The sequence below is a fragment of the Phaenicophaeus curvirostris genome, chromosome 5 (assembly GCF_032191515.1).
Source record: "Phaenicophaeus curvirostris isolate KB17595 chromosome 5, BPBGC_Pcur_1.0, whole genome shotgun sequence".
NCBI classification, from domain to species: domain Eukaryota; kingdom Metazoa; phylum Chordata; class Aves; order Cuculiformes; family Cuculidae; genus Phaenicophaeus; species Phaenicophaeus curvirostris.
The window spans coordinates 33,053,843-33,077,847 of NC_091396.1; the positions used below are offsets into that span (position 1 = coordinate 33,053,843).

At 44.2% G+C, this 24,005-nt stretch overlaps 1 protein-coding gene across 6 annotated transcripts in view; it reads left to right on the top strand.

Annotated features, from left to right (window-relative positions):
* Window positions 1-24,005, top strand: part of ACTN1 (actinin alpha 1) — a 93,450-nt gene that overhangs the window by 60,643 nt on the left and 8,802 nt on the right. For 3 of the 6 annotated variants that reach the window (XM_069858229.1, XM_069858231.1, XM_069858233.1), the window contains exons 7-16: window positions 6,588-6,669; window positions 9,725-9,810; window positions 14,960-15,052; window positions 15,721-15,951; window positions 16,432-16,579; window positions 17,175-17,325; window positions 19,720-19,828; window positions 20,313-20,453; window positions 22,392-22,574; window positions 23,282-23,416. In XM_069858229.1, coding sequence (XP_069714330.1) covers window positions 6,588-6,669; window positions 9,725-9,810; window positions 14,960-15,052; window positions 15,721-15,951; window positions 16,432-16,579; window positions 17,175-17,325; window positions 19,720-19,828; window positions 20,313-20,453; window positions 22,392-22,574; window positions 23,282-23,416 — 1,359 coding nt within the window. Of the gene's footprint in view, window positions 1-6,587; window positions 6,670-8,294; window positions 8,381-9,724; window positions 9,811-14,959; window positions 15,053-15,720; window positions 15,952-16,431; window positions 16,580-17,174; window positions 17,326-19,719; window positions 19,829-20,312; window positions 20,454-22,391; window positions 22,575-23,281; window positions 23,417-24,005 lie in introns of all 6 variants that reach the window. The other 3 variants (XM_069858228.1, XM_069858230.1, XM_069858232.1) reach the window with 1 other exon arrangement.

Sequence of the window (24,005 nt, forward strand, 5' to 3'; positions counted from 1 at the left end):
AAATTGCCACTGGTAACATGATACCCGGCTGCTCCAAAGTTTGCTTCCTTTGTGTCTTGGAGACAAGATTGCTAAGTGAATGATGAGAATAAGCATTCAGTGGTTTGTTCTGCCAGCAGTGTTGTGACCAAGCAGGGCAATGGAAGACCAGACTGGGTTCTCATCCTACTGGCATTCCGGCAGTCTGCTGAGGCCCAGTTTCACTATATCTGTGCACATGTGGAGTGAAATGTTACCAGGAGTATAATTCATGTGTCATTACTGGGGCTAATACACAAAGTTTGACCATCTGATCTCATGGGCTGAGTGTTACAAAGCACATACACAGTCAACATTAGCTAGAGAGATAAACATAGAAGCCCATCAGTAATAGACGTGGGCTCTTGGATTACTGTGCAAATAGACAATATATAAATGAGGCTATTAAATTAGCTGTATCCTTAGGGCATTGAATTGCACAATGCCTGATCTGCTTCTTAGTAACCTTTTAGATCTTTGCTGTGTTGCGGAGCAGTTAATTATATTATCAGATCAGTTTTAGTGTATTGAGTCAGCACATGTTGAATTAACACTGGGGAGAGACTGCGCCTGTTTACATAAACAGCAGCAATGAAAAAAGGAATTATTAAAGCTACATTTTCAGTGCTTGATGTTGGGAAAATAAAAGCAGCTAAGCAATGTATATCTGACAAACCCATCTGGGTAAATGCTACAGTGCTCTCAGTTATAAACAAAACCCTAAGCCAAACCCAAGCGAAGTGAGAAACAGTTAGGTGGGTCAAACAGTGGACGTTATCTGTCTGGATTTCTCCAGATACAGTTCCCCATAGCCTCTTCGTAGAGAAAGTGATGGGTTACGGTCTAGACAAGTGGTCTATGTGGTGGGTGGGGAATTGGCTTACAGGCTGCACCCAAAGAGTGATGGTAAGTAGCTTTCCAAGTGGCAGGCTGTCGCAGGTAAGCTCCCCTGGGGATCAACATTAGGCTCAACATTGTTTAATATCTTCATAAGTGATCTGGATGGTGGGATCAAGCGTACCCTGATGAAGCTTGCTGATGTTACCAAATTGAGTGGAGAGTGGGCACTTCAGAAGGATAGAGCCACCCTGAAGAAGACCTAGATAGGCTGGAAGAGTAGGTTAACAGGAACCTTATGAAGTTCGACAAGGACAAGTGTAAGGTCTTGCACCTGGCAAAACATAATCCAGAAGTGTAGTACAGGCTGGGATCTATCCCCTTGGCAAACAGCTCTGTGGAAAGGGACCTGGGGGTCCTGGTGAACAACAAACTGAATCTAAGCAAACAGCATGCTGCTACAGCAAAGAAAGCCAACAGGAAGCAGTCATTATCCCACTTTACTCAATGCTTGTCAAACCACACCTGAAATACTGCATTCAGTTTTGGTTCCTGCTATACAAGAAAAGTTGTGGACAGGCTGAAGAGCATCCAGAGAAGGGCCACAAAGATGACTAAAGGACTGGGAAGCCTGCCATGTGATGAAAGGCTGAGAGAACTGGGTTTCTCCAGGACTGAGAAAAGAAGGCTTGGGGGGGAGACTGTATCACCATGTTCCAGTATTTAAATGCTGGCTACAAAGAAGATGGAGGCTCCCTTTGTACAAGGAGTCACACGGAAAGATGACGGCTAATAGGTATAAGTTACGTCTGGGGAGATTCCAATTGAACATGAAAGGAATACTTTTCACAGTGGTAACAATGGGCCATTGGAATAATCTCTCCAGCAAAGTGGTGGATTTCCCAACATTGTACACTTTTAAGATTCAGTTGGACAAGGTACTGGTCCATCTAGTCTATAGACTGTGCTTTTGCCAAGAAAGGTTGGACCAGATGATCCTTGAAGTCCCTTCCAGTCTGATATTCTGTGATTTTGTGATGAGAGTGAGGGAAAGGAAGTTATTTGGTCATATTGCCTTTCACTTTAGTGAAGGAAAAGGTGATTGTTTCAGGCAAAATCACTGTAGATGGGAAGGCATTTGTCCTCCTTGGAGTGAGGTTAAAGGGAATTGGCATCTTTTGTTCTCCAGTTGCCTTTAATTGCATCCTTCATCAGGTTCATTCTGCCCTCCTGCATATTTCTGACTCTTTCTGTATAATTGTTGCTCTGCCTCAATTACTCTTAAGGCAAGAGATTAAGTGCATGTTTGAGAACTCTGCCTCATCTGAAAACTTGAGCAAATAGCTGAGAAGAACTTAGCTCGAAGCATAGCCTTTAGCTCTGGCAGTTGGTGTGTGCTGAAGGAAAGTTGCATTTTTTATGCTAGATCTTTGAAACCCAGATGAGAAGCACCCGAAACAGTGGATAGTATGTTGGAGGTCCACCTCCATGTAGGTCTCTTCCAACTCTAGTGAGTGCTTAATGACATCTCAGTTGCATGAGCCTTTGGCAATGTTTTGGTGTGTTTCTGTGTACATACACACACACAAATGTATAAAATAGAGAGATGACCATCAGTTCAAGCTTCCAAGAGATCTGTGTTGTACATACTGTTTGGGCAGCATTCTTGTGCAGTTTTACTTTTTTCTGCTCCTTCACAAGGGCTGCGTATCTAAGCTACAGGTCCTGTATTGGCAATGTATGCGACCAAAATGTAGCCAGTGTAGCTACATGTGTTCTTCCCAAAAGTCAGCAACTTGTTTTGTCAACACAGTTTTGTCCTGAGTTTATGTTCCTAGCTATTTTTTCTAGACTAGCTCTATTAGTGGAGCACAGTTATTTTCTGCATACATGCACTGCCTAGCTGAAGTTGCGTGTATAGTCCAAGCCCCAAAATAAAAGGTGCAAGCCCTGCCCCGAGCTTGGTGTCAGTGATTCCCTGACACCACAGTTACTTATTTAGTTACCTGGTTTCTCTTAAGCGCAGGTCTGCCTGTCCTTGTTCAGCTCACTGTAGATAAGATCTTGAGATTCGCGGTCTGCATGTGAGGGATATGCAGAAGACAGGGTTTCCCTTCTCTTTTACCCCCAACTGTAGCTCAACTCTGAGCCACATCTGAGATCTTTTTATCGAGTACAATGGCTGACTGATGGCTCAGACACTCCCTTGTATACCACAATCCATATAGAAAAATGGTCTGTGCACTGCCAAGTTGGATGTGTTTATTACAGATATTCCCGAAAACATGAGTTATACCACTTGGATTCCTTTCCTACTGTCTTCAACTCTGGCAGATACAGTAAGTGTTTGTGCTCTCTCGATTTTCCTCCCCCTCTATCTCCTTTCCTGATAGCTAACTAATAGATTTTTTTTATGTCACACTGCAATAATTGTCATGGCAACCTTGTGTGCTGCAAGGAATTGGAAATAGCTGGAGGAAGAGAGAATACTCCCTGTGTAAGTTAGGGTTGTGATGAAAGAGAAGGAGCCATGGTAGTCTTCAGTCTGCAAAAGCAGAGAATATACCAGGTGGGCATCTGTTTAGGGCAGATTTGCTTCTGCCACCATTACAACTTCATTCCTCCATGACAGAACTATAGCTTCCCTTGCATTTGGCCCAGCTGGAGGCTAGCGCATTACTGCTCCTCTTCATGTCTCTGCTATTCCTGTGTTTGTGGAAGCAGAATGGGAACTGAGGCACCTTTGCAGATCCTCATCTGGGTCAGTGCTCTCCAGGGAGTGTGTTTCAAATATGGATGGAATCCAGGGACAAGTGATTTGGCTTTTGTTTGCTCTGCTGCCTTTGGATCCCTAAAGCGAACCTGCAGCTGTGGTGCTGCTGTACTGCACTGCAAGACTTGGGGCTGCCAGGCCCGTCCCTACTACTTTATCCCTTTCCATGGAACTCAACTGAAACAGGTGATTTGAAATAATGATTAGCTGATATACGATGAGATGGAACTGAAAACAGTGGAGTTCGGAGGAATTTTATAGGGCTCAAGACTGTTGTAGTCTTGGACAAGTCCCCCAGGGAAGTCCTATCTCTTGTATGAAGAAGCATCACCTTTGTGGTGAGCAGCTCCACTGTTCATGAGAGGTGAAGCTTTTCTTATGAGGAACAGGACCTTATGCAGGTTTAGCTCTCTGCTCATCTCGGAGCTAGTCGTAGACTTAGTACTACTGAAAGCAAGCTACCTATCTCTAGCTTATTCCCCAAGAGTATGTGATCTCACTTCTTTCGTAAATATGAAGCAGAAGTCTACTGACTTCATCTAGGTGAGTCTCCACTTTCTCACTTGTTAAGACTTCCAGACCTTCCTTTGGGAGTGCTCAGGCCTAGTAAGTTTTCCCATCAGGAAACCTCTCCCAACTTCCAGCTTGAAATTTCTTGGCAAACGTTCATTGCTCCTGGTGTTGTTACTTGCACACTGATAGGAAACGTATCTGCAGTGAGTTTTTGCTCCTCCCTTTCCTCCAGGAGAGCCTGACAGATCGTCAGGCAGCTCATTTAGATGGGTCTGTGCTAAGGAATAATCAGTGTTAATACCAAACACTCTTGTCAGGGTGCTAGCAATGGTCATGGTCAGCATAGGATGAAATTTGGTAAACGATGGTGACACTTCTGTAGAAATAGAATATGGCACATGGGCTGGGGGAAAACTGGCAAGGGAGCTGCCACTCGGCATTTCTGGGTGCTCCTGCACTTGAGTGGAAGAAAGGCTGGTTTTTTTCCTTCCTAAAGGGAGCTAAGGCCCTGTCTGCACATAGCAAACAAGGTATGTTATATATCGGCTAGTCTCACTTCCTAGGGTAAGACTTTTGGTTAGTTTGGGTCCATAGAGGTTCCTCCACAGCAGGCACAGGAGAAAAGTAGGCTGAAGCTGCAATGGTACCAGCCTCTAATTCCATGGCAAAGGGGATTCCTTGTGGCTGGAGGATAGTAAAACTCCCCTGCCTGCACCGCTGCTAAACTCTGAAGATGTGGATATAGGTACATCTCATGTAGTTACCAGTGCAAGTGTATTATATAGGGATAAAGTATTATTTGACACTGATATGAGGGCCTGTTACCATGTGTGACAGCTTCTGGTTTCATCACAGTGTGCCTGTGCAGCATTTCCTTGCTTAGTATTGACTTGTCCCAGTGAACTAAATACAGATCACTGGTCATACTGGTCATATCTGTTTTGCTGGCCCCTCTGTGTCTGTTGCTAGTGAAACATTGGTGTCTGTCATTCACCCAAAGGAATATGATGCTGGTAAGTGATGCCACCTAATACGTGCATTAATTCCTCAGCACTGCTGCAGGAAACTGCTTTCTAGAATAGCTCAGTTTCCTAGTTTCATGAAGGCTGTAATCAGAGGGCTACATACTGGCCAGTGCCATGAAGGAACTTTTCTGCACACACATACCCTGCCTAGCTTCACCTTTTGTGCTGGGTGGGTTCAAAGGAAACTGCCTGTTGATTAGAGTTCAGACACAGCTTAATCTTCCAAGTCAATGCAGTAAGCAAAAGCACATGATTTTAAATAGGAAAAAAAAAAAGCCCAAACAGAACATGGATGCCACTCTGGAAAGAAGGTGAAATAATTATACTCCTTATTTCCTAATTTTTAAGGTGGGTCTCGATGTGAGTGGCACAAATGACAGTATGGAGAGTACCACCTCATCCTTCCTCTTTCTTGAAAGATGCTTAGCAAACATGGTGACTAAATGCTTGCAGTTTATAAGCAACTCTTCCTTCAGCAGTAGAAACTAATAGTGCAGATGTCATTTGTCATCCGTGAAGAGGATTGATCGTCAGAATAACTAAGTTTCATGGATATAGAGAAATGCAGGAATCAGGCTTGTATGACGGTCTTGCTGCTGAGCATTATGTTTGAATGTTAGAAATAGTTTGCAGGGGTCTTTCATTTCCAGTGACATTTGTGTTTCATATTCTCTTATGAGGCTCTTTAAATCTCGTTACCTTTGTGATGTAACTCATGATATGGTAAGTCACATATAACTTTGTCTAGGATTTGATTACTGCATATTGATGTCTGTATCTGAAGTGCATCCTGCCACAGCAGAAAGTTTATATATAGAGGCATAGAAATGTACTAAGGAAATGACAAGTCCTGTGCAGTGCCTAGGAGAAAAAGCAATACTCAGACAAAATGGGTACTTTTATATATATTTATTTTGTAGGGATTTGTTAAAACATTTCTCTTCCTCCCACTCAACTGGTGTTCAGCAAACTGTACACGAGCTAAGGACAGCACCCATTGCAGATGTTGTTACTATTTTAGTATTGCTTAGATGTTCTAGCAGATACACTGCTCTGCAGTTCTTTAAAATGAAAATTGCAAACCTAATATAAGCATGACATGTAAATGTGAGATATGGCTGTTTACTATCAGTACGATGTGAAGCTAATTTTACTTTAAACTAGGTTTAAGACAAAATGTATTATCCTTTCTTGTTGCAAGTGCTTAGATTATGTGTTAATTACCATATCATGAGTCTCCAGGCTCTGCTTTCAAAAGGAAGCTAATTATTTCACCGTGCTATGTGAGGATTCACACATCTTTTTTTGTGTGGACAGCACAATTACCTGAACCAAACCAAGCACAATACCTTGTTTTGAGAGAAGTGCTGTGTACCTTGTTACAGGTTGATACTGATGTTCTGGCTCTGTTTCTTTCTCAGGATGATCCTCTCACTAATCTAAACACAGCCTTTGATGTGGCTGAGAAATATCTGGATATTCCCAAGATGCTGGATGCAGAAGGTAAAGTAGAACCCAGTGGCTTCTAACTTGCTTTTTCTCAAGAAATTTCCCAATTCTTCTAGGTGGATTTGTATTGTACAAGAATTGAGTAACCTCTGAATGCTCCCTCCATCACCATATGATAAATGTATAGGGAAGAAGTTACAGTGGAATAATGAATCACATGTCCTGCTTCCCTCTTCATCCTGTGTCTGAGTCTAGTGTGGAGATATTAGTCTGGGGTTGACACACTAGGCAGAGATCAGTAAAACCTGGCTATGTCCGCTGCTGACTAAAGTGTTCCCTTTCTAGAGTCAGGCTTAATACTCAGTTAACATATAGTGGAGGACTGAGTTCCTTTTGCTCCAGGATTTTATTCTTTTTTCTGGTTTCTTTCTGACATTGCTGGCAATCTTCCTTTTGAGGGCATGTTATTAGTATTAGAAACTGCTGGTTCTTGACTGGTCAGAAGTGTTGGGCATGAAGTTCCCTCACTGACCAGGTCTGTAGACCAAGGCAGAGATCCATGTTGCTCAGAGATGCTTTTGTTACCGATTGTGACTGCGTCCCTGAGGCCACTGGGGCAGCAAGGATTAGTTTTCAGAGCCTTGCCAGGACCAGCTTGGCAATAGACTTTGAAGACTGTAACTCTGGAGTACAAATAACAAACAGCCTGAAATAGTTCACTGGTGGTTGGCTGTTTGCCTGAAGCCAGTTGGTTTCAGTGGTAGAAGTTCTGTTTCAGGCTTGGTTTGAACAGGAGAATCAGTTAGAGGCTTTTGTTAAATAAGGGAGTTAGAGGAACAAGGGGGAAGGGTGAGGAAAGGACAGCTGAACCCAGTGAACCTCTGTTTGGGTAACTAGGATGTTCATGTACTTAGGTGGTATTTCTGATCCCTGTGAATGAGTCTTGCACTCCCTGCATTTATCATACTGAGGTCACAAAAAATCATGAAGTTTATGGGGTAGATTCAAGTGTTTCCTGCCATTCTGTAGGAAATAAAGCCTCCAAAATAAGTGGATCTAGCTTCAGATCTCAGCAAAGCTAGCAGTGATAAAGAGGGCCCCTTGCAGGACCACCCGTTGCTCTTTCTTGATCACTCTCCTTCCTCATGGAGGGCGCTAATGTGCATTCCTCCACACCATTAATTCTAATTTCTGGAGCTGTTGAGTTTCTCCTGAAACTAATGAAAGGGCCCTTTGAAATTCAAGCCATTATTGTGTTGAAATAGATGATGGGGGCATAGAAAGGAAGGGAGAAAGGATTTTTTTTCCTGAAGAACTGCATGGAAGAATTGCAGTATAATTCATCTATAAAAACCATGTAAACCTGCTGCCAGTTTGGAACAGCCCACCATTCACAGTAATGTTTTCAGGATGGAGAAGTGCTGTAACACAAGACATGCCAACATATGGCTGCATTAGCCTGGCCAGACCCTGGAAGCAATTTTATCATGCGGGAGGTAACCAGGAGGGTGATCCTGGCTGCTGAAAGACGCATCTTGTGGGGGATGCTGGGAAACCCTGTGAAGTTGCTATGACAAGCATATACCCCAGCAGGCCTCCTGGACAGTTGTGGTCCTCCCTTTCCTTTGTTTTACTCCCATCAGCTGATTATGCTCTTAACATGAGGTTTTTTTTGACAGACATTGTTGGAACTGCCCGTCCTGACGAGAAAGCCATCATGACCTATGTTTCTAGCTTCTACCACGCCTTCTCAGGAGCCCAGAAGGTATCACAGGATCCCAAGCTCCCTCTGCAGAGCACACCTGGTGCCGTTGCTAATGTCCAAACCTTTTTTTCTTTCTCTCTCTCCTCTCTAGCTACGGGCATCTTTATTATTATGTTCTTGGTAGAGTTGGCTGTTGGTTCAAAGTGGTGCCCCAGACATAATACATGGGGCAAGGGAGCCAAGAGTCTCATTTCCTTATAGTCAGTGGAACTTCCAGTGGCACTTGTGTATGCCAGCACTTTGGCATGCATACAAATCCAAGGGAGTGGAGAGCTCTGCCTTCTCTGTTTTCTTTCCAAACTGCTGTCCTGACAGCTGAGGACCTGCACCCCTTGTTCCTGGGAAATCTGAGCTAGGATGCTTGGTCTCAAAAATCTGGAGACTACCACAGAGATGCTCTGCTCAGCAGGACACTGCAGCCTGCCCCAACTGGAAACAATGCTGGTATCTCTCCCCCTTCTTCTCTTTTTCAAAGATAGAGAAACAGAGCTGACCTAGTGGTTTTGTGAACCTAGGGTTCAATGAATACTTAGAGCTTTATGTATGCTGTAGGTTCTCACACCCTTGCTTCAAGGCCTGAACCTGCCGCTTTCTCATATTGTACCACAAATTCAGTCCCAGTTCACCAAGGAATTACAAAGCATGTATAATGAGCATGTCTGTGGTAATTTTGCAAACAGAGCATTACTTATCATGACAGAGATACCTATTTTTGTTCATGTATTTCTTTTATCCCTCTTTTCTCACCCACCATGATAGAAATCGGGCAGTTGAGTCCTTGCTGTGTCTGGCTTAGCCACTTTCCTGTTGGTAATGGAGTCGCTTAAGGAAAACATGTTGTGGGTGAAACCTTGTAAACATCTCTCACCAAAACCAAGCAGCTGCCTGTACTTCAGTGCCATAGGAACAGGCAGTGCATGTTGCAGCAGAGCAGATAACTGTGTAGGAAGTGTACTGCGTAGGAAGGCTCTGATCTCTAGCTTCTAGGCATACAGAAAGGCCTTGAGCGTGGGCATTCAAACCTCCAAATAGGCTAGTGGCACCTTTGGGCGAAGCCCCTGCACCGCAGCTATGATGGTACAGAGCCCAGATCCTCAGCTTGGGATCCCCCTGGATTTGGGGGGGAGTAGGAGGGAGGGGTGCCGCTTTGAGCCACAAGCCAACACTGCTAGCCACCTTCTGATCCGAATTCCCAGCTCTCCGCATGGAAATCTGTTTGGCCTGTCCTGCAGTGCATGATGGGAAGTTTTTTTCCCCTCTCTTACACCACCCATGACTATTTTGTTTTATTCTATGTGCTGCTTCTTACTTTATCCTTTCAACCTCTTTTCCTTCTCTGCACAGATATTATAGGCACGCTAAGGCCGGATGAGAAGGCCATAATGACCTATGTCTCATGTTACTACCACGCCTTCTCAGGGGCGCAGAAGGTGAGACTTTACCATTAACAACCTGCCATTAACCCTACTCCCTACTCTGTCAACTGTTCCTCTCCACTGAGGAACATGCCAGACCCCTGACCACTCCAGGACATTTGCAGGGAAGCCTAAAGCATCCAGAGATGTGCTAAGATGTGCCATCTGTAATCTTGCTGGAGAAGTGATGTAAATGTCCTTTCAAACAGACTTAAGCTGCTCCTTCCATCCAGTTTCACTCCCCAGTGGTGGAGAAAGCATTTGATAAAGTTGGCATCGAAAGATGAATGTCTGCTCTGACAGAGTCTGATATCCTTTCAGTGACTAGTAGGCATCATCCTGGCCAGGTGATGTGCCTCCAGAAGTACCACAATCAAATCATCCTACTCCAGGAAATCACAGCCTGTCCCCCTTGAGCTGCCATCCTGCCTTCCGCACTCAGCCCCCACTAGGTCAGTGGTCTTTTCCTAGGCTGAATCATCTGTGAGCTGGTTACATAGCACTTTTGTGCTCCAGTCCATTCCTACCGGGCCTTGAGCTTTCCCAAACTCACATGCTTCTCCATTCCTTGCTTCTCCCTGGTCATTCTCCTCTGTTTCCCAAACCACCTATATGTTGTGGGGTTTTTTTATTTCCTCTGCTTTGCCCATTTCCATAACTCAGTCCTTCTTCCTCTGCTTCCTCTTTACTCCCAAGTCTTTTTGCCTGGCATTGGGACATTTGTCCTCAGAGGAACCACAGTTCACCTTTGGGCAAACTTCCTCCTAAACAGCAATTTCCCTGCAATCCTTTGAACGGAAGAAAAAGGTCCATCCTTTCCTCTCATGCTGTAGCCTAGTGGGGCTGCAGCCTTTCCACAACACCACTGCTAATTTCGGATTGTAGGCTTTGGAACAATAAAATCTGAAGTTCAAGGCTGCATTGTTTATGTTACAAGCAAATGTAAAATCCCTGTTTCCCCCAGCCACAACTTCTCTCACTAGGCCTTTTCTGTTTGAGACCATCCATGTGTTGCCCAGCTTGATGGCTAGCTTGACTCCAGGAAGAATCCATCTCTTTTGTGCAAAGGAGTGGTGATGATCTCAGCATTGATGCAGATACCATGCTGATGCTGGCTTTCAGAGGGCAAATGTAGGCAGTAGCTTCCAGGGTGCTGCTCTTTAGCTCAAGCTATTTGTTCTTTGCCCTGTTTCATGTAAATTACATACGTGATGCTGTCTTGTTTGCAAGGAACCGGAAATATGTCCCACAGCCATGGAGTAGACTTGCCTGTTTGGCATAATTTGCCATGACTTTTCTGCTAGGATCCAGCTTTGTGAATAATTCAAAACCCTTAAGACCAAGCTGCAAGCTCTGGCCAGATGATACCTGCCCAGGAGGTCTGTGGCCTCAGAACTCATACCAGCCCAATGATAAGGCCTGCTGTTTGCCAGATGCCCCTGAGGCACTGCTCCATGCTGTCTGCCTAACTCAAAGAACTCCAGATTGAGGAAACAGCAAACCACAATATGAGGAGGATTGTGGTGTGCTGCAGGAGCCACCATGCCTCTTGTCAATCCCTTTGTCTTCTTTCTGTGCCCATTCCCCACGATTTGGAAACGTGCTCAGCAGCTCCCATGCTCTCATCAGCAATTCAGGTGGATGATAGGTCTCCTGGGATAACTGAAAATAACCTTTTACTGCCTCAGGACTTGAACTAAGGAGCTAGAGATGGAGCTTCTTAGTTATTAAGGACTTAATTTCATGTAGTCTAACTGGCTTATAGGAAAGATTAAAGATGTAATCATTTATTTATTTTTCAACAGTCCTAACGGACCAGCAACTCCACTGTGCCCTGGCAGGAGTGGCACAGCTCCTTTGTGGAGCTGCTGTAGCTGTAGATTAGCCAGTTGCTGAGTGACATAGATTCAAACCCCCAGGCAAAAACAAAGTGATTACTGAGTGCAAGCCCTGGCCTGGAATGTAATGTGTTGCCCCCTCATGCACGGTTAGGTGACTTACTGTGATATCGCTCCATTTTTCATTCAGATTTTTCATTACTGCCACCAGTCCTGAAGGGGGAGTCCCATGAGCTGCTTTCTGCTTCTTTCACTCTCTTATACTGAGCCTTTGAAGGTACAGGGTCCCAGCCTGATATGTGTGTGTAGATGGCTGCTTTTTCTTTATGCCATTTTTATATATATTTGTAGGTATACTTGCTTTGGTTGGTTTGCTTGTTTTCTAACTGCTTCTGACTTTCACGCTAAATGCATGCAACTACTGGTTGGCTTAATATTTTGTAAACTTGATTACTGGGGTGAAAATTTCTAACTAACACTTTACCATTTTGTTAAGAGATTGTGTTTGGCATACAGTATTCTAGGGTGGTCCTCTGAGGCCAGAGGACGGCAACAGGCAGGCATCTTACCTACATAGTGCATTGTGGGAATGCCTTCCTTTATCATCCTCCTCAGTGAAGACGCCTGGATCCATGAGCTAGAGAGAGACAACAAGCTTCATTTCCATCCTAAGCAGTCCAAGTCAGAATTGAGAAGTACAGAAAAGACAAAAGACAGTGAAGTTACTGCTACTTTGTCTATTCAGTTTTTTATTTTGAGTCCACCAAACAGCACGTGCATATCACACAGCAGCACAGTATCGAACAGAATGTCTTTGGCTTGCCCTCCCCACAGTCTCTGAGTGCAGTTAGTATAAAGTTTCAGTATACAGTTAGCTGATAAGTTCACACAGGTTCTCAGAGAATACGGATATGCAGCTTCCAGACCCCAGAATGATGCATCTTCTCCGTGCTATTCCATGCCTTGTGAATGTCCTGGCTCGTTTGGAGTCAGCATGAACAGGCTAAATGCATCATTGCCTTCAGCAGTGTGGGGAAGCCAAAATGGCTTTTTCCACTCTGCTAATGAAGGTGTAAGGGGAGCTGCCTTGTCCTCATGTGAACATCTTAGTGTGACACTCTTCTTTTACCTGAAGGTGTTTCATTGAGGTTGCAATCACCACAGATCAGCTCATTAGTAGCAGTGTGGGAAGGTATTTGTGCAGGTTACCTGAAAGCACTGGGATCCTGTGGTCCTACCTTGCATTACATTACAAACCAATGTAGTACATTGCTTGTGACATTAATGGTGATAGAATGCACAGTGATAATGTGATAGAACTCCTGCTGCTGCATCAGCATGCTGTTGCAGAGAGCAGTCTGGACTAGGCAAGAACCCTAGGGAACCAAGTACCAGTAGGGGAGGGAAAGCCTCTATGCTTCAGCCATTCAAATAATACAAATAATGTCATAATTGCTTACATTCAGAGGGATTTTGTTTTGGACAGACTTTCAGCACACATAAATACATACACACATATTTAAAAAACTTGGGCAGCTAGAGGAAATCTATGATTGGATACATGTAAATATACCTACACAAAATGAGATCCTTCCCTGCACAGCTGGCTGCTGCTGCAGTAAGCTCCTGGGTTAAGAAGAGAGCTAAGAGTGCACAGGGAGCTCCTTTCCTGGGATGACTGAAAGAAGCATTTGGCAACATTGGTTCACTACAGTCACTAGGCACAGCACAACAGAGCTCTGGCAATGTCTTTTCGCCGTACTACTTGGTCCCATGTCTATAAAGTTTTCTTTGTATATCAAAGAACACTCCACTAAAATACAGGGAAACAGAACGAAGTACAAGCTTTCTGAAATTAAATCATAATTTGCACTTTTTACAGATTATTTTAAAGTAAAATTGCTCCATCTCCTGTACAGGTCCGTCTGTGTTTTAAATTAGTTAATATCAGTGTATGTGCTACCTGACCCACTTTAGTGGAAGGATGGATGACTAAATATATGTTTTTACAGCTTCTTGCAAATGAATGATTGCTGCATCCACTGGGACCTTAGGAACCCATACGTTGCTGTGTAGCCGATGACAGGCAATAGGAAGACAAGAGGAAATGGCCTCAAGTTGTGCCAGAGGAGGTTCGGATTAGACATTAGGAAAAATTTCTTCACCTAAAGGGTTATTGGGCACTGGAGGAGGGAGGTGGTTGAGTTCACCATCCCTGCAAGTGTTCAGAAGATGCGTAGATGAAGTGCTTAGGGATATGGTTTAATAGTGGACAGGCATGGTTGGACTTGACAGTCTAAAAGGTTTTTTCTAACCAAGCGATTCTATGAATAATGATAAAGAGAGCTGATATATACAGATATGTGCTGTACAAGGATGAGCCTGCTTTGTGTTCCCCATGCCGGACACATGCATGGCACTCCAGGGCAGACTGACTGCTCCTGGGTTCATAGCTGGGATTTTTCTGATCCTTACTTTGTTCCAAATTCATGTTTTGACATGTTCAGCTCCCTGCAGAGAGCAAGGTTTTGGTCCCACAACAGGAAAAAAAAACAATCTCTATATAGTAGCAACAGGGGTTTTTTTTTAGCTACACTTGTTTTGTGAGAGCAAGCAGACAGATTTCCCAGAAAGGGAAAAAAAATCCGCTTCTCAGCTGGATCATGAGACCCTGAATAAATTGTAGGTGTCATGTGGCAAGATGCTGGAGGAGGTGGCCCTGTAATGAATGCCAGAAATACAGGGAGAGCTGAAAGACAGCTCTGCTGGGTAGAATTTAAGGTTAAAAGGAGTATCTAACACTTTATCTTCAAACAGCATTCCAAAGCCTAGTCTATGGATTAACTCTGTTTAGGTTTGTTCCTGAAGTAAAAGTGTGCAGTCTCATCAGCTTGTAACCACTCAGTTACTGGTTTTGCAGGTCTGAACGCTGGTGAGGGAGTGGAGGTGGTGGCGGCAGAAACATGCTGTCTTTGTAAAGAGGCAGCCAGGGTTCCTCTGGTAGGAAGGAAACAACTGGACCCTCTAGTAGGAGTAGGATCAGAAAAGGCATAGAAATGTGGTTGTCCACAACGCATAGAGCAGGATCAGTAGAGCTGAGAATCTCTGAAAGAATGTATTCACCTGAGAAGGGAAAAATAAATTATTATAAAAGGTCAGATGGAAAGCAAAAAGGGCAGGACAGATGTTTCAAGGCACATGCAGGTTGGTAGAGCCAATGGCAGGAGACTTTACCTGCAGGTATGTAGCAGGAAGTTAAGCTGCAAGCTTTTGTTTGTTTGTTTGTTTTTCACACTTTTCCTTTCTGTTTTTCTTCTCTTCATCAGGCGGAGACAGCAGCAAATCGTATCTGCAAGGTGCTGGCAGTCAACCAAGAAAATGAACAGCTCATGGAAGACTATGAAAAACTGGCCAGTGATGTAGGTGTCCATGGGCTGTTGGTTTCTGAGTGTTTGTACGTGGAAAGGAATTGCACTTAATGCTGATAGCTAATCTTGGGGAATGCTGTTGTCCTATGTTTCTTTGGAAAAATATTTTTTTCCCATTCTAGTTTGAGAAAAATTAAAGATCAATTTACCTTAAAGGCAAGAGCAATCTACTTTAAAACAGAAAGCTTCCACAGAGTAGTGTTGAGTTTCTCAGTTTATTAAAAGCAGCTGCAGAAATGTTAAAATTAAAGGAAAAATCAAGCTGGTTAGACTTGGATTCTTTGAGAATATGCGGCTTCATGGTATCATTTGATAGGACTGACAGCATCCTTTAGTTATGCCACAGCATAACTCTAAGGCTTTAGCATAATCTGAGGACATTGTTTGGTCCTTTTTGTGTAAAAGCTATGCCTTAAGCATCTTGGATTGGCAGTGCAGCAACAAGCAGTGCTACTTAGTGTGGTAGGAAATGGGCTGCTCATTTAAAAAAAAAAAATACTTGCAAAATAAGCTGGCAAACTTTTCTTTAAAAGGCCTGCTGGTGGCAGAATCTTTCTGACAGCAAACATAAAAGTAAACAGTCCCTAATGAGATCAGAGCAACACCTGTAGTTTTAACACAATTTTCAGTTTGAGGCTTCTTGTTATTCCTCTTTCCAGCTGCTGGAGTGGATCCGTCGCACCATTCCTTGGCTGGAAAACCGGGCCCCAGAGAACACCATGCAAGCCATGCAGCAGAAACTGGAGGACTTTCGGGACTACCGTCGCCTGCACAAGCCCCCCAAGGTCCAAGAGAAGTGCCAACTTGAGATCAATTTCAACACCTTGCAGACCAAGCTGCGGCTCAGCAACAGGCCAGCCTTTATGCCCTCAGAAGGGAAAATGGTCTCGGTGAGTGGAGTAACTGCTTGTATGTACCCTAACTATTCCTAAAAAATAGGACATGAGCGTGCCTACCTTCAGAGTGAGCTACTTCGTGGTAGGAAACCTAGAGAATATAATTCACTGAGCCCATAACAGGAGAAGATCAAATGATCATTGCTTTCCTATATCTAAACTAGACCCTGAGGCTCTTCACAAGTTGTATGGCTTTATGAGGAGACGTCTAGGTACCTCTCATTTTTTCAAATTTAAAATTAAGGTGAAGTTTCGTGTGGGGTAATGTTTCGCAAAGGACTCTAATGCAGACAAGTCCTGCTTAAGTTTGACGCTTAATCTCCATGGCCTGTCTGCACAACCCTGGGAGATTAAAAGCCGACACCACTCTCTCCAACTGATTGGAGACATGTAGCTCGTGGAGACTCATGCTGACATAAATATTTCCCCCCCTATCTTTTAACCTGCCTATTCTTCTTCTGATCCTCTCTCTAGGATATAAACAATGCCTGGGGTGGCCTAGAGCAGGCTGAGAAGGGCTATGAGGAGTGGTTGTTAAATGAGATCCGGAGGCTAGAGAGGCTGGATCACCTGGCAGAGAAGTTTCGGCAGAAGGCATCCATTCATGAGTCCTGGACAGATGGTAATGCTATCCTACATGTTTCCTGTTGCCTGATATATAGTACTTATGCAGGGAGGAAGAGTTGGATCCTACATAGGTCCTTCCATGAAGATTTCCTCTCAAGAATGCTAGGTTCATTTCATATTTTGTTAGAAAATAATGCATGAAAATCAGCTTGATCTCTCCTTTGTTATATTATGTGGCCACATCAACATTCCCTGTTTCAAAATGAGACCTTTGGAGACAAAAGAGCTGCAGAGCAGAGGAAAAGTTACCATGCAGTAAATGCTACAGTTGGCATTTACAGGACCAGCATAGTCCGGTTTGCACATAGTGAGTCTAGTATAAACTGTGACGGCACTGGCTTGAGCTGCACTATGTTTCCTTCTGTGTTTTTAGTGGCAAACTCTCACTCTGTGGTTTGAAACTGAGGATTGTGTATCTCTAGGCCAGCACGGGTGAGAGCAAGCCTCGGACGGGGTGTCTGGAGTGGGACAGATGTCCTCCTCAGCGCCCCCCTGGGGCTATCTTGCTGGCAGAGAGCTGGTTTTAGGGGCTGGCTTTGGGGACATAGGGTCCCGTCCTTCATTCTCCTGTCCTTTGGCTCCCTCCCCAGGTAAGGAAGCAATGCTGCAGCAGAAGGATTACGAAATTGCTACCCTCTCGGAGATAAAGGCCCTGCTGAAGAAACACGAGGCCTTTGAGAGCGACCTGGCTGCACACCAGGACCGCGTGGAACAGATTGCTGCTATTGCACAAGAGCTGAAGTATGGCAACCCAGCGCATGTCCCATCCATGTGGCCAGAGAGGCTTAATCAGCTTTGCCCTCTGCCCTCCGGAGAACCATAAATCAATCCCCATACAAAAATGCTGGGAAGTCACAGTGTTTCCAAACGGTATCTAGGATACTGCTCTTCAGTATCTAGATGCACCAGAAGAGCCAGCCAGAAAATGAATGAGTCATGGGTGCTGATGAAGGGGTGGCAGAATTATATCCCCAAGCCAAGTTTCCGTCCCCTTCCAGCTCATTCTGCTGTTGTGAACCCTTCCCTAAAGAGTCTGACCTGTTGCTGGTGCCTGCTAGGTTTCAGAGTTCTAACGCTGTCATATTTTTCCAGGAACAGAAGAGGACAGCAACTATCAGTTTGCTCTCTTTTATCAAAAAGATCCTTCTTATTCTGTCAGGAAGAAAATCTGTTGATGTTTGAGCCAGTTGTGGCCTCTGCTGCCACCATGGGCCCTTTGCCTCAGGGGTGCTGCACTCTGTCAGCACTTGCTCTAGAGCATTCTCACAGCAGCTCAGCTCCCTCCTTGCTGGCTCCAGCTTGGAAACCTTCATCTCCACTTCTTTTCCTGGAGTGATGAGTGATGCAAGTTACCAAGAGACAGTTTCCTCAGGGCATGGGGTTGATTGGAAGGGAGAGCAGGCAGGTAAAGAGCTGGCCTCCACAGCACAGGAAGAGAGATTTTGAAACCCTGCATGTTTCTTGGCAAAAACAGTCTGAACAACTTGGCTTTGACGTTGTTTCCTATTTTAAAAATATTAATATATCACACTGGCCTATCTCAAATTAGTGTCTGGGCTAAGGTCAGTACTCTTGGACTGAAGGACTGTTTTTCTCTAAAAATGCAGAATTATTGGATCAAGATCATTATCTCTTTTAACAACACAGATTTACAGAATTGTTCCTTTGTCCCCTGGAGGGTTGACCTTGGACCAGGAGGAGGGTTCAAGGCAATCCTCCGTGTTGGTAAGATTAAAACCAAGGCTGGCTGTTCAGCAGGCATTAGCTGACCTGCCACTTCCAAAGCACATACTGCATGCCGGCCAAAGCAGCTGAAGCTCTTAAGAGTAACAGGGAAGGCTTGGCCCTAAGCTCGGGGAGAGGTGATTTCTTTCAAAGTGTGAGAACAGCGGGCTCTGCCATCCTCCCAAAAATCATCTTCCATCTCAGCAAAGAGGCTGTGCCCTGAAAATCCATGGCTGAGGTCTTTTCTCCCCCACAGATATACTGCCAGGGAGGTGAAGAGGGTCTGGAGGAAGCTGCTGTGGCTGCCCATGTGTTTGGAGCATGGCATGTTCCACTCAGCAGCTTTAGGGGTCCAGCACAAGTGCGTTACAGGCCAAGCTTTCAGGAGCAGTTCTTTCATCTGCATCGCTGGCTCTGCAGCAAAGTAGATCAAGGAACTGATCTGGATTAAACACCCAGCAAAGAAAAAGTTATTTTTAGCCCAGATCAGTTTCCTGAATAGTTTACTGCAAGACTCTATCAACAATTGTGCCCACACACCTCAGGAGGGCAATAGAATGGTGGGAAGCAACAAGTCTAGGGGAGGCAAAAGGAAGCTGTTTAAAGCTGCATTACTGCTCAGATGGCCCAGGGTAACTCAGTAGCACAGTGAGTTACTCTGCTTTCTCTTCTGAGGCTGACAATTCCCAGCTTGGCTGGTCCCTCTCTGCCTGCAGGTTCCTCCCTCTTTGACCATATGCACAAAACAAGACCAAAAGCTTCATCTTATCCCAATGTTCTCCTTTCCGCAGCCATACTCTTACCAGCCCATCTTCCATGAGTGCCATTCTACAGATGTCTCAGCAAACCACTCCCTGTCAGGTGTACAGGAGAGAAATCTACACCATAGTTCTGGGGTTGTCCTAAATAAATGAATGGATTGTATAATTTAACTATTCTTTGCCACCCGTACTATGCAACTCGTACAAGGATCTTAAGCAGTTTCTTTGCATTCATGATAAAATCTTTGCTGATATACATGGTGCAGGCAGTCGCCTGCATGATGTTCTTCAACAGAATACGGGGGCATATTGCTCTGCTCATAATCTGCTTATTCCCTGTTTTAGCATAAGTCTATACTCCCTCCTCCCTATGCCAGCCTAGTCCCATCAGACAGACAGTACCGATGTTTGTTGAGGCTTTGGGTGGTGGTTGTTTTTCTTCCTGTTCTGTGCTCTTTAATGTACCGTAACGTACAGTGTCTCCAAAACTAGGTATTGCTATCTTCCTGGCTCGCTTTACTTGCAGAGACCATGAGCTCTTTGTCTAAATCTGTCCTCAAGGCTGACAAAGATTTATAATGGGTTTCTCTTTCTTCTCCAAAAGATCTTTATTTGACTTCATGTCCTCTTTATTCTCCACCCCTTATAGTGAGCTGGACTATTACGACTCTCCCAGCGTCAATGCCAGGTGCCAGAAGATCTGTGATCAGTGGGATAATCTGGGTGCTCTAACCCAGAAACGTAGAGAAGCCTTGGAGGTGAGACACATTACAAGTGGAACCTTTGGGATTATGTGGGTAGGTCATTTGTGGGAAGCAGTGGGCACAAGCAACCAATTTCAGCTCTTCTGTGCACTCTAGATAGAACATCCCAGAGTGTAAACAAGGGCTACATTTCAGTATATTTAGCCTCCTTTTCCCCTCCCAGCCTGGTTATGGTGCTATTTGTTTCCTCAGGCTATTGATTTATTTATATTTTTCTGGATTTTGTAATTTCATTCAGCTTGAAAAGACTGCTCTTGTTTTGTTTTATTTCAAAGGACCTCAGATTTTTCCTTCAAAGGGAAAAATATATCCTGTGTGTAATCTCTTAACAGCAGAGAGGCTTTTAGTGTGATGCCATCCTGGGAGCACCAAAGAGGTTGGAAAGGAAGGAGTAACTCAGGTAACCAACATACCTGCGTGATTATTCTTCTCTAACCATATTTTCCGATTTTCTTTGGTATTTTTTGTGCATGTGCAGAGGACGGAAAAGCTACTGGAAACAATTGACCAGTTGTACTTGGAATATGCCAAACGAGCTGCCCCTTTCAATAACTGGATGGAAGGGGCCATGGAGGACCTGCAGGACACATTCATTGTTCACACCATTGAGGAGATCCAGGTACAGAGCAGTCATCTGCACCAGTCAGGCTGGGATAGAGAGAAGTTGAGGGTCCCCTGGAATTTGTCGAATTTGTAGGTTATATTTTGGTGTTTTTCCTCTTGTGAGTGGGCCTTAACAGGGGAAAGGAAAAGGAGTATGTTTTTCCTTGACTTCCCTCCAAAAACATGGATCAGAATAGGTATGAAACATGCTCACACCTTTCTAGCTGGACACAAAGAAATGAAAGTGGATTTTTCAGTGTAACTCTGGAGTCTTATTAATGAAAGCCTGAAAATTGAGAGAATCTTTTAGATAGAGTCTTGTGAGTTTTTTTTAACCCACACAAATAAACCTTAGTGCTGCTCACAGGTTCTGCATGTCAGTTGTCCCGTGTAATGTCACATCCTGGTCATTTGGTCCTATGTGATAGGATGTGCCATGAGGGTAGTTGTTGAGCTGCCAGCTGGGTTTCATTGCAGAGCACAAGAAAAATCAGAATTGTCCACTTTGGTGGTGGATTTCCATTTGAAGCAAAAGTCGTCTTGTCTCCTGCAAGACAACAGAGGCAGTATCTCAGTTTTTTTCCTTCTGAAAGGGTGTTATGAAAAAGCAGCTTGTGTCTCTACAAGTAATTTTCAAACCTTTGAGAGCAGGAATTACCCTTCCCTGGGTTGCAGTGGTGACTTATATTTCTCCTGCTTGCTGGGCTCATGAAAAGAATCCAAGGCAGCTTTTTGCAGAAGTGACTGACTGACACGTGGCTGTCAGTGAGGCAGGATACGGAAGACCAACAGGGGGCTCTGTGCAGTGAGGAGGACAGAGGAGTAGTGAAATAGCCCTAGCCTGGTATCAGCACTGTTACTGAGCTTCTGCTTGTTTCTGCCACCCTTCCCTCCTGAACAAAGGGGTTCGTTCAGTCTTCTATAATGCAGAACAAATCTAAACAGCATTTAGACACTTCCACCATCTCTTTGTGACTGTTTGTAGTATCTTTCCCAGCCCCCCCGGCTTGCATCACATCTATAATGAGGCACAATGTAAGAAAGCAGTTTTACAAAAAGTAGTTAGAGTTTGAGCATTGTAAGAGAGTGGTCAATCATGCAGTTTACTTTCATTCTCTCTTCTGTCCACACTGTCCCCTTGATTATCCCTGCACATGTGTCTCTGTCCCCCATTTGTTTTGCTGCCTCTTTCCCTGCATTTTCTTCCCTAGTCTTGATCTTCCAGGCTTCTAAGATGAAGTACCTTAAAGTCCTGTAGCAGCAGTGGGAGATGAGCCAGGACCAACTGGCATGTCAGCTGTCCTCAAACTACCGTCAAGCATGCCCCCATCGGTCCTTGGAGCACAGTCTGGGCACCACAGCAAGACGAGGAAGAGAAGGGGCCTGTTATGTTCAGGGAGAAGGAGCTGTTTTTCAGCAGCTGAAGAATATGTTGCCTGTGCAAGTTTGCTGTTGGCCGGAAGACCCCCACATAGGCCTAACTGACTCTGATCAGACCGAATCTGACCCTTATTATTTCTCTGGGGTTACCTTAGCTACAGAACCAGTATATACATAGTAGGAGAAGAAAAGCTTGGCACACTTACACCAGCTCTAAAGCAGTACTAGCGATCAGATCTTCTTCCCAGAGGGGCTCACAGGCAGTCACTGAGCAGTGTTGGAGAAAGTGTCCCCTAAATTATAAGTCAGAATTATTCCACCATTTTTTGTGATGTGATTGCTATCACTGGTCAACATGGGACAGAAACTGAGGGAAAACGAGACTTCACATCATCTAACTACTTAAACCAGCCTGCTTAGTGATGGTGAGAGAACCTGAAAAGTGTATTAGGGTAGCCTGCTTTGTATCCTGTGAGTATGTAAGCCAGTCACTTCTGCAGGCATATGTTTGCTGAAGAGGCTATTAAGTGACTAGTGCTCTTACCCTTCTTTTGCTGCTGCCTTCCTTCTGCAGGGATTGACCACAGCGCACGAACAGTTCAAAGCCACTTTGCCAGATGCCGACAAGGAGCGACAGGCCATCCTGGGAATCCACAATGAAGTCTCAAAGATTGTCCAGACATACCATGTCAACATGGCAGGAACAAATCCTTACACTACAATCACCCCACATGAGATCAATGGCAAATGGGAACATGTGAGTTCTTTCCAGCCTTGCAAGTTAGTGTGGGAGGATGCCGCTGCTCGGTCACTTGGACCACAGGAAGTGGAGTGTTTATTTACTCTTCAGTTACCTTCTCGTGCTTACCGCTGAGTGCTTTTTTTTTTCTTTTCATCATTTGTTTTTGGCTCCATTGCCATTTATGTCTAAGTGGTATCAGATGACTTTTACCTGATATTTTATAATGAAAGGTGCTAAATTAAAAGCCTTCAGGTTTTCAGTCCTCAGTTGACATGACAAGCAAGTAAGTACGGCATGTGAGTCAGTATCCTTTTTCATTGTTCAACCCATCAGGTGTTTTGTCTCTGCAGCCAAGTAGTCTTTGCTTGCTGTAATCCTAAAAGAGCAGCTACTCTCCACACCAGCTGTGAGATGATTCTTACTACCAAAAAAGATCGCCAAGTGACATCTGAACACAATCCTGCAATTCAGTTAACATGAGCCACCAAAAACCCAAGTAGTGAATGGAACCTTCTTTTGGTCTTCCATGGCCTGTGATGAGTTTGCAGTGGGCATCCTACAGCAGATAGGATTCACATTCCATGAGCCTTCCCACTGTGTCCTGAAACATGTGACTGCTTGTTTTCCATGCAAACACCCACGCATCCCTCTCTTGTGGCAATTTCTACATTTACTATACAAGTGTCTTTGTATGTATGTTACTGTGTTACTCTTTGTTGTAGGTAAGGCAACTGGTTCCCAGAAGGGATCAAGCCCTGATGGAGGAACATGCTCGCCAGCAGCAAAATGAGCGACTTCGTAAACAGTTTGGTGCACAAGCCAATGTCATTGGACCTTGGATCCAGACCAAGATGGAGGTAGTGCTTTGCTCATTTTGAAACAATCTGTTCTCCTCTGTGATCTTCACTGGTAGTCTTATCCTTGGTCTTTCTTGACCACTGTCACATTTGTTCTTCCTTCAGGTTACAGCAATAGAAACTTTCATAGAAAATATGGAAAATTCCAAGATTGACATCAGTTACTGCAGTGCTTGTTCTTTCTTCTTCTAACTCTTCAGTACAGAGATAAAAAACATGACTTTATGTGGGGAACACTGGTATTGTGTTTATATGCATATTGTGTTTATATGCAGCAAGTTAAAGACCCTATGTCAAAAGCATATTTTGTGTAACTGCTTTTGCAGCAATGATCTTGATACACATGACAAAATAAATATAATTAGCATATCAAACAGCAGTAGAGGAGATATATTTTTAAGGGAGATCTCTCTTCAAGTAAGATTTGAGTTGCAGGAATTGGCGTTGATGAAATGTTAAAATTTGAAGCTGCTGCTGATGGCAGGAGCTGTAAAAAAGAAAGCAATTGCAGAAATATGTCCGTATGAAGGCACTAAGTTAGCAGCAGACAGTACATCAGAAAAGGATCTGGCTTGGTACATTACTAGCT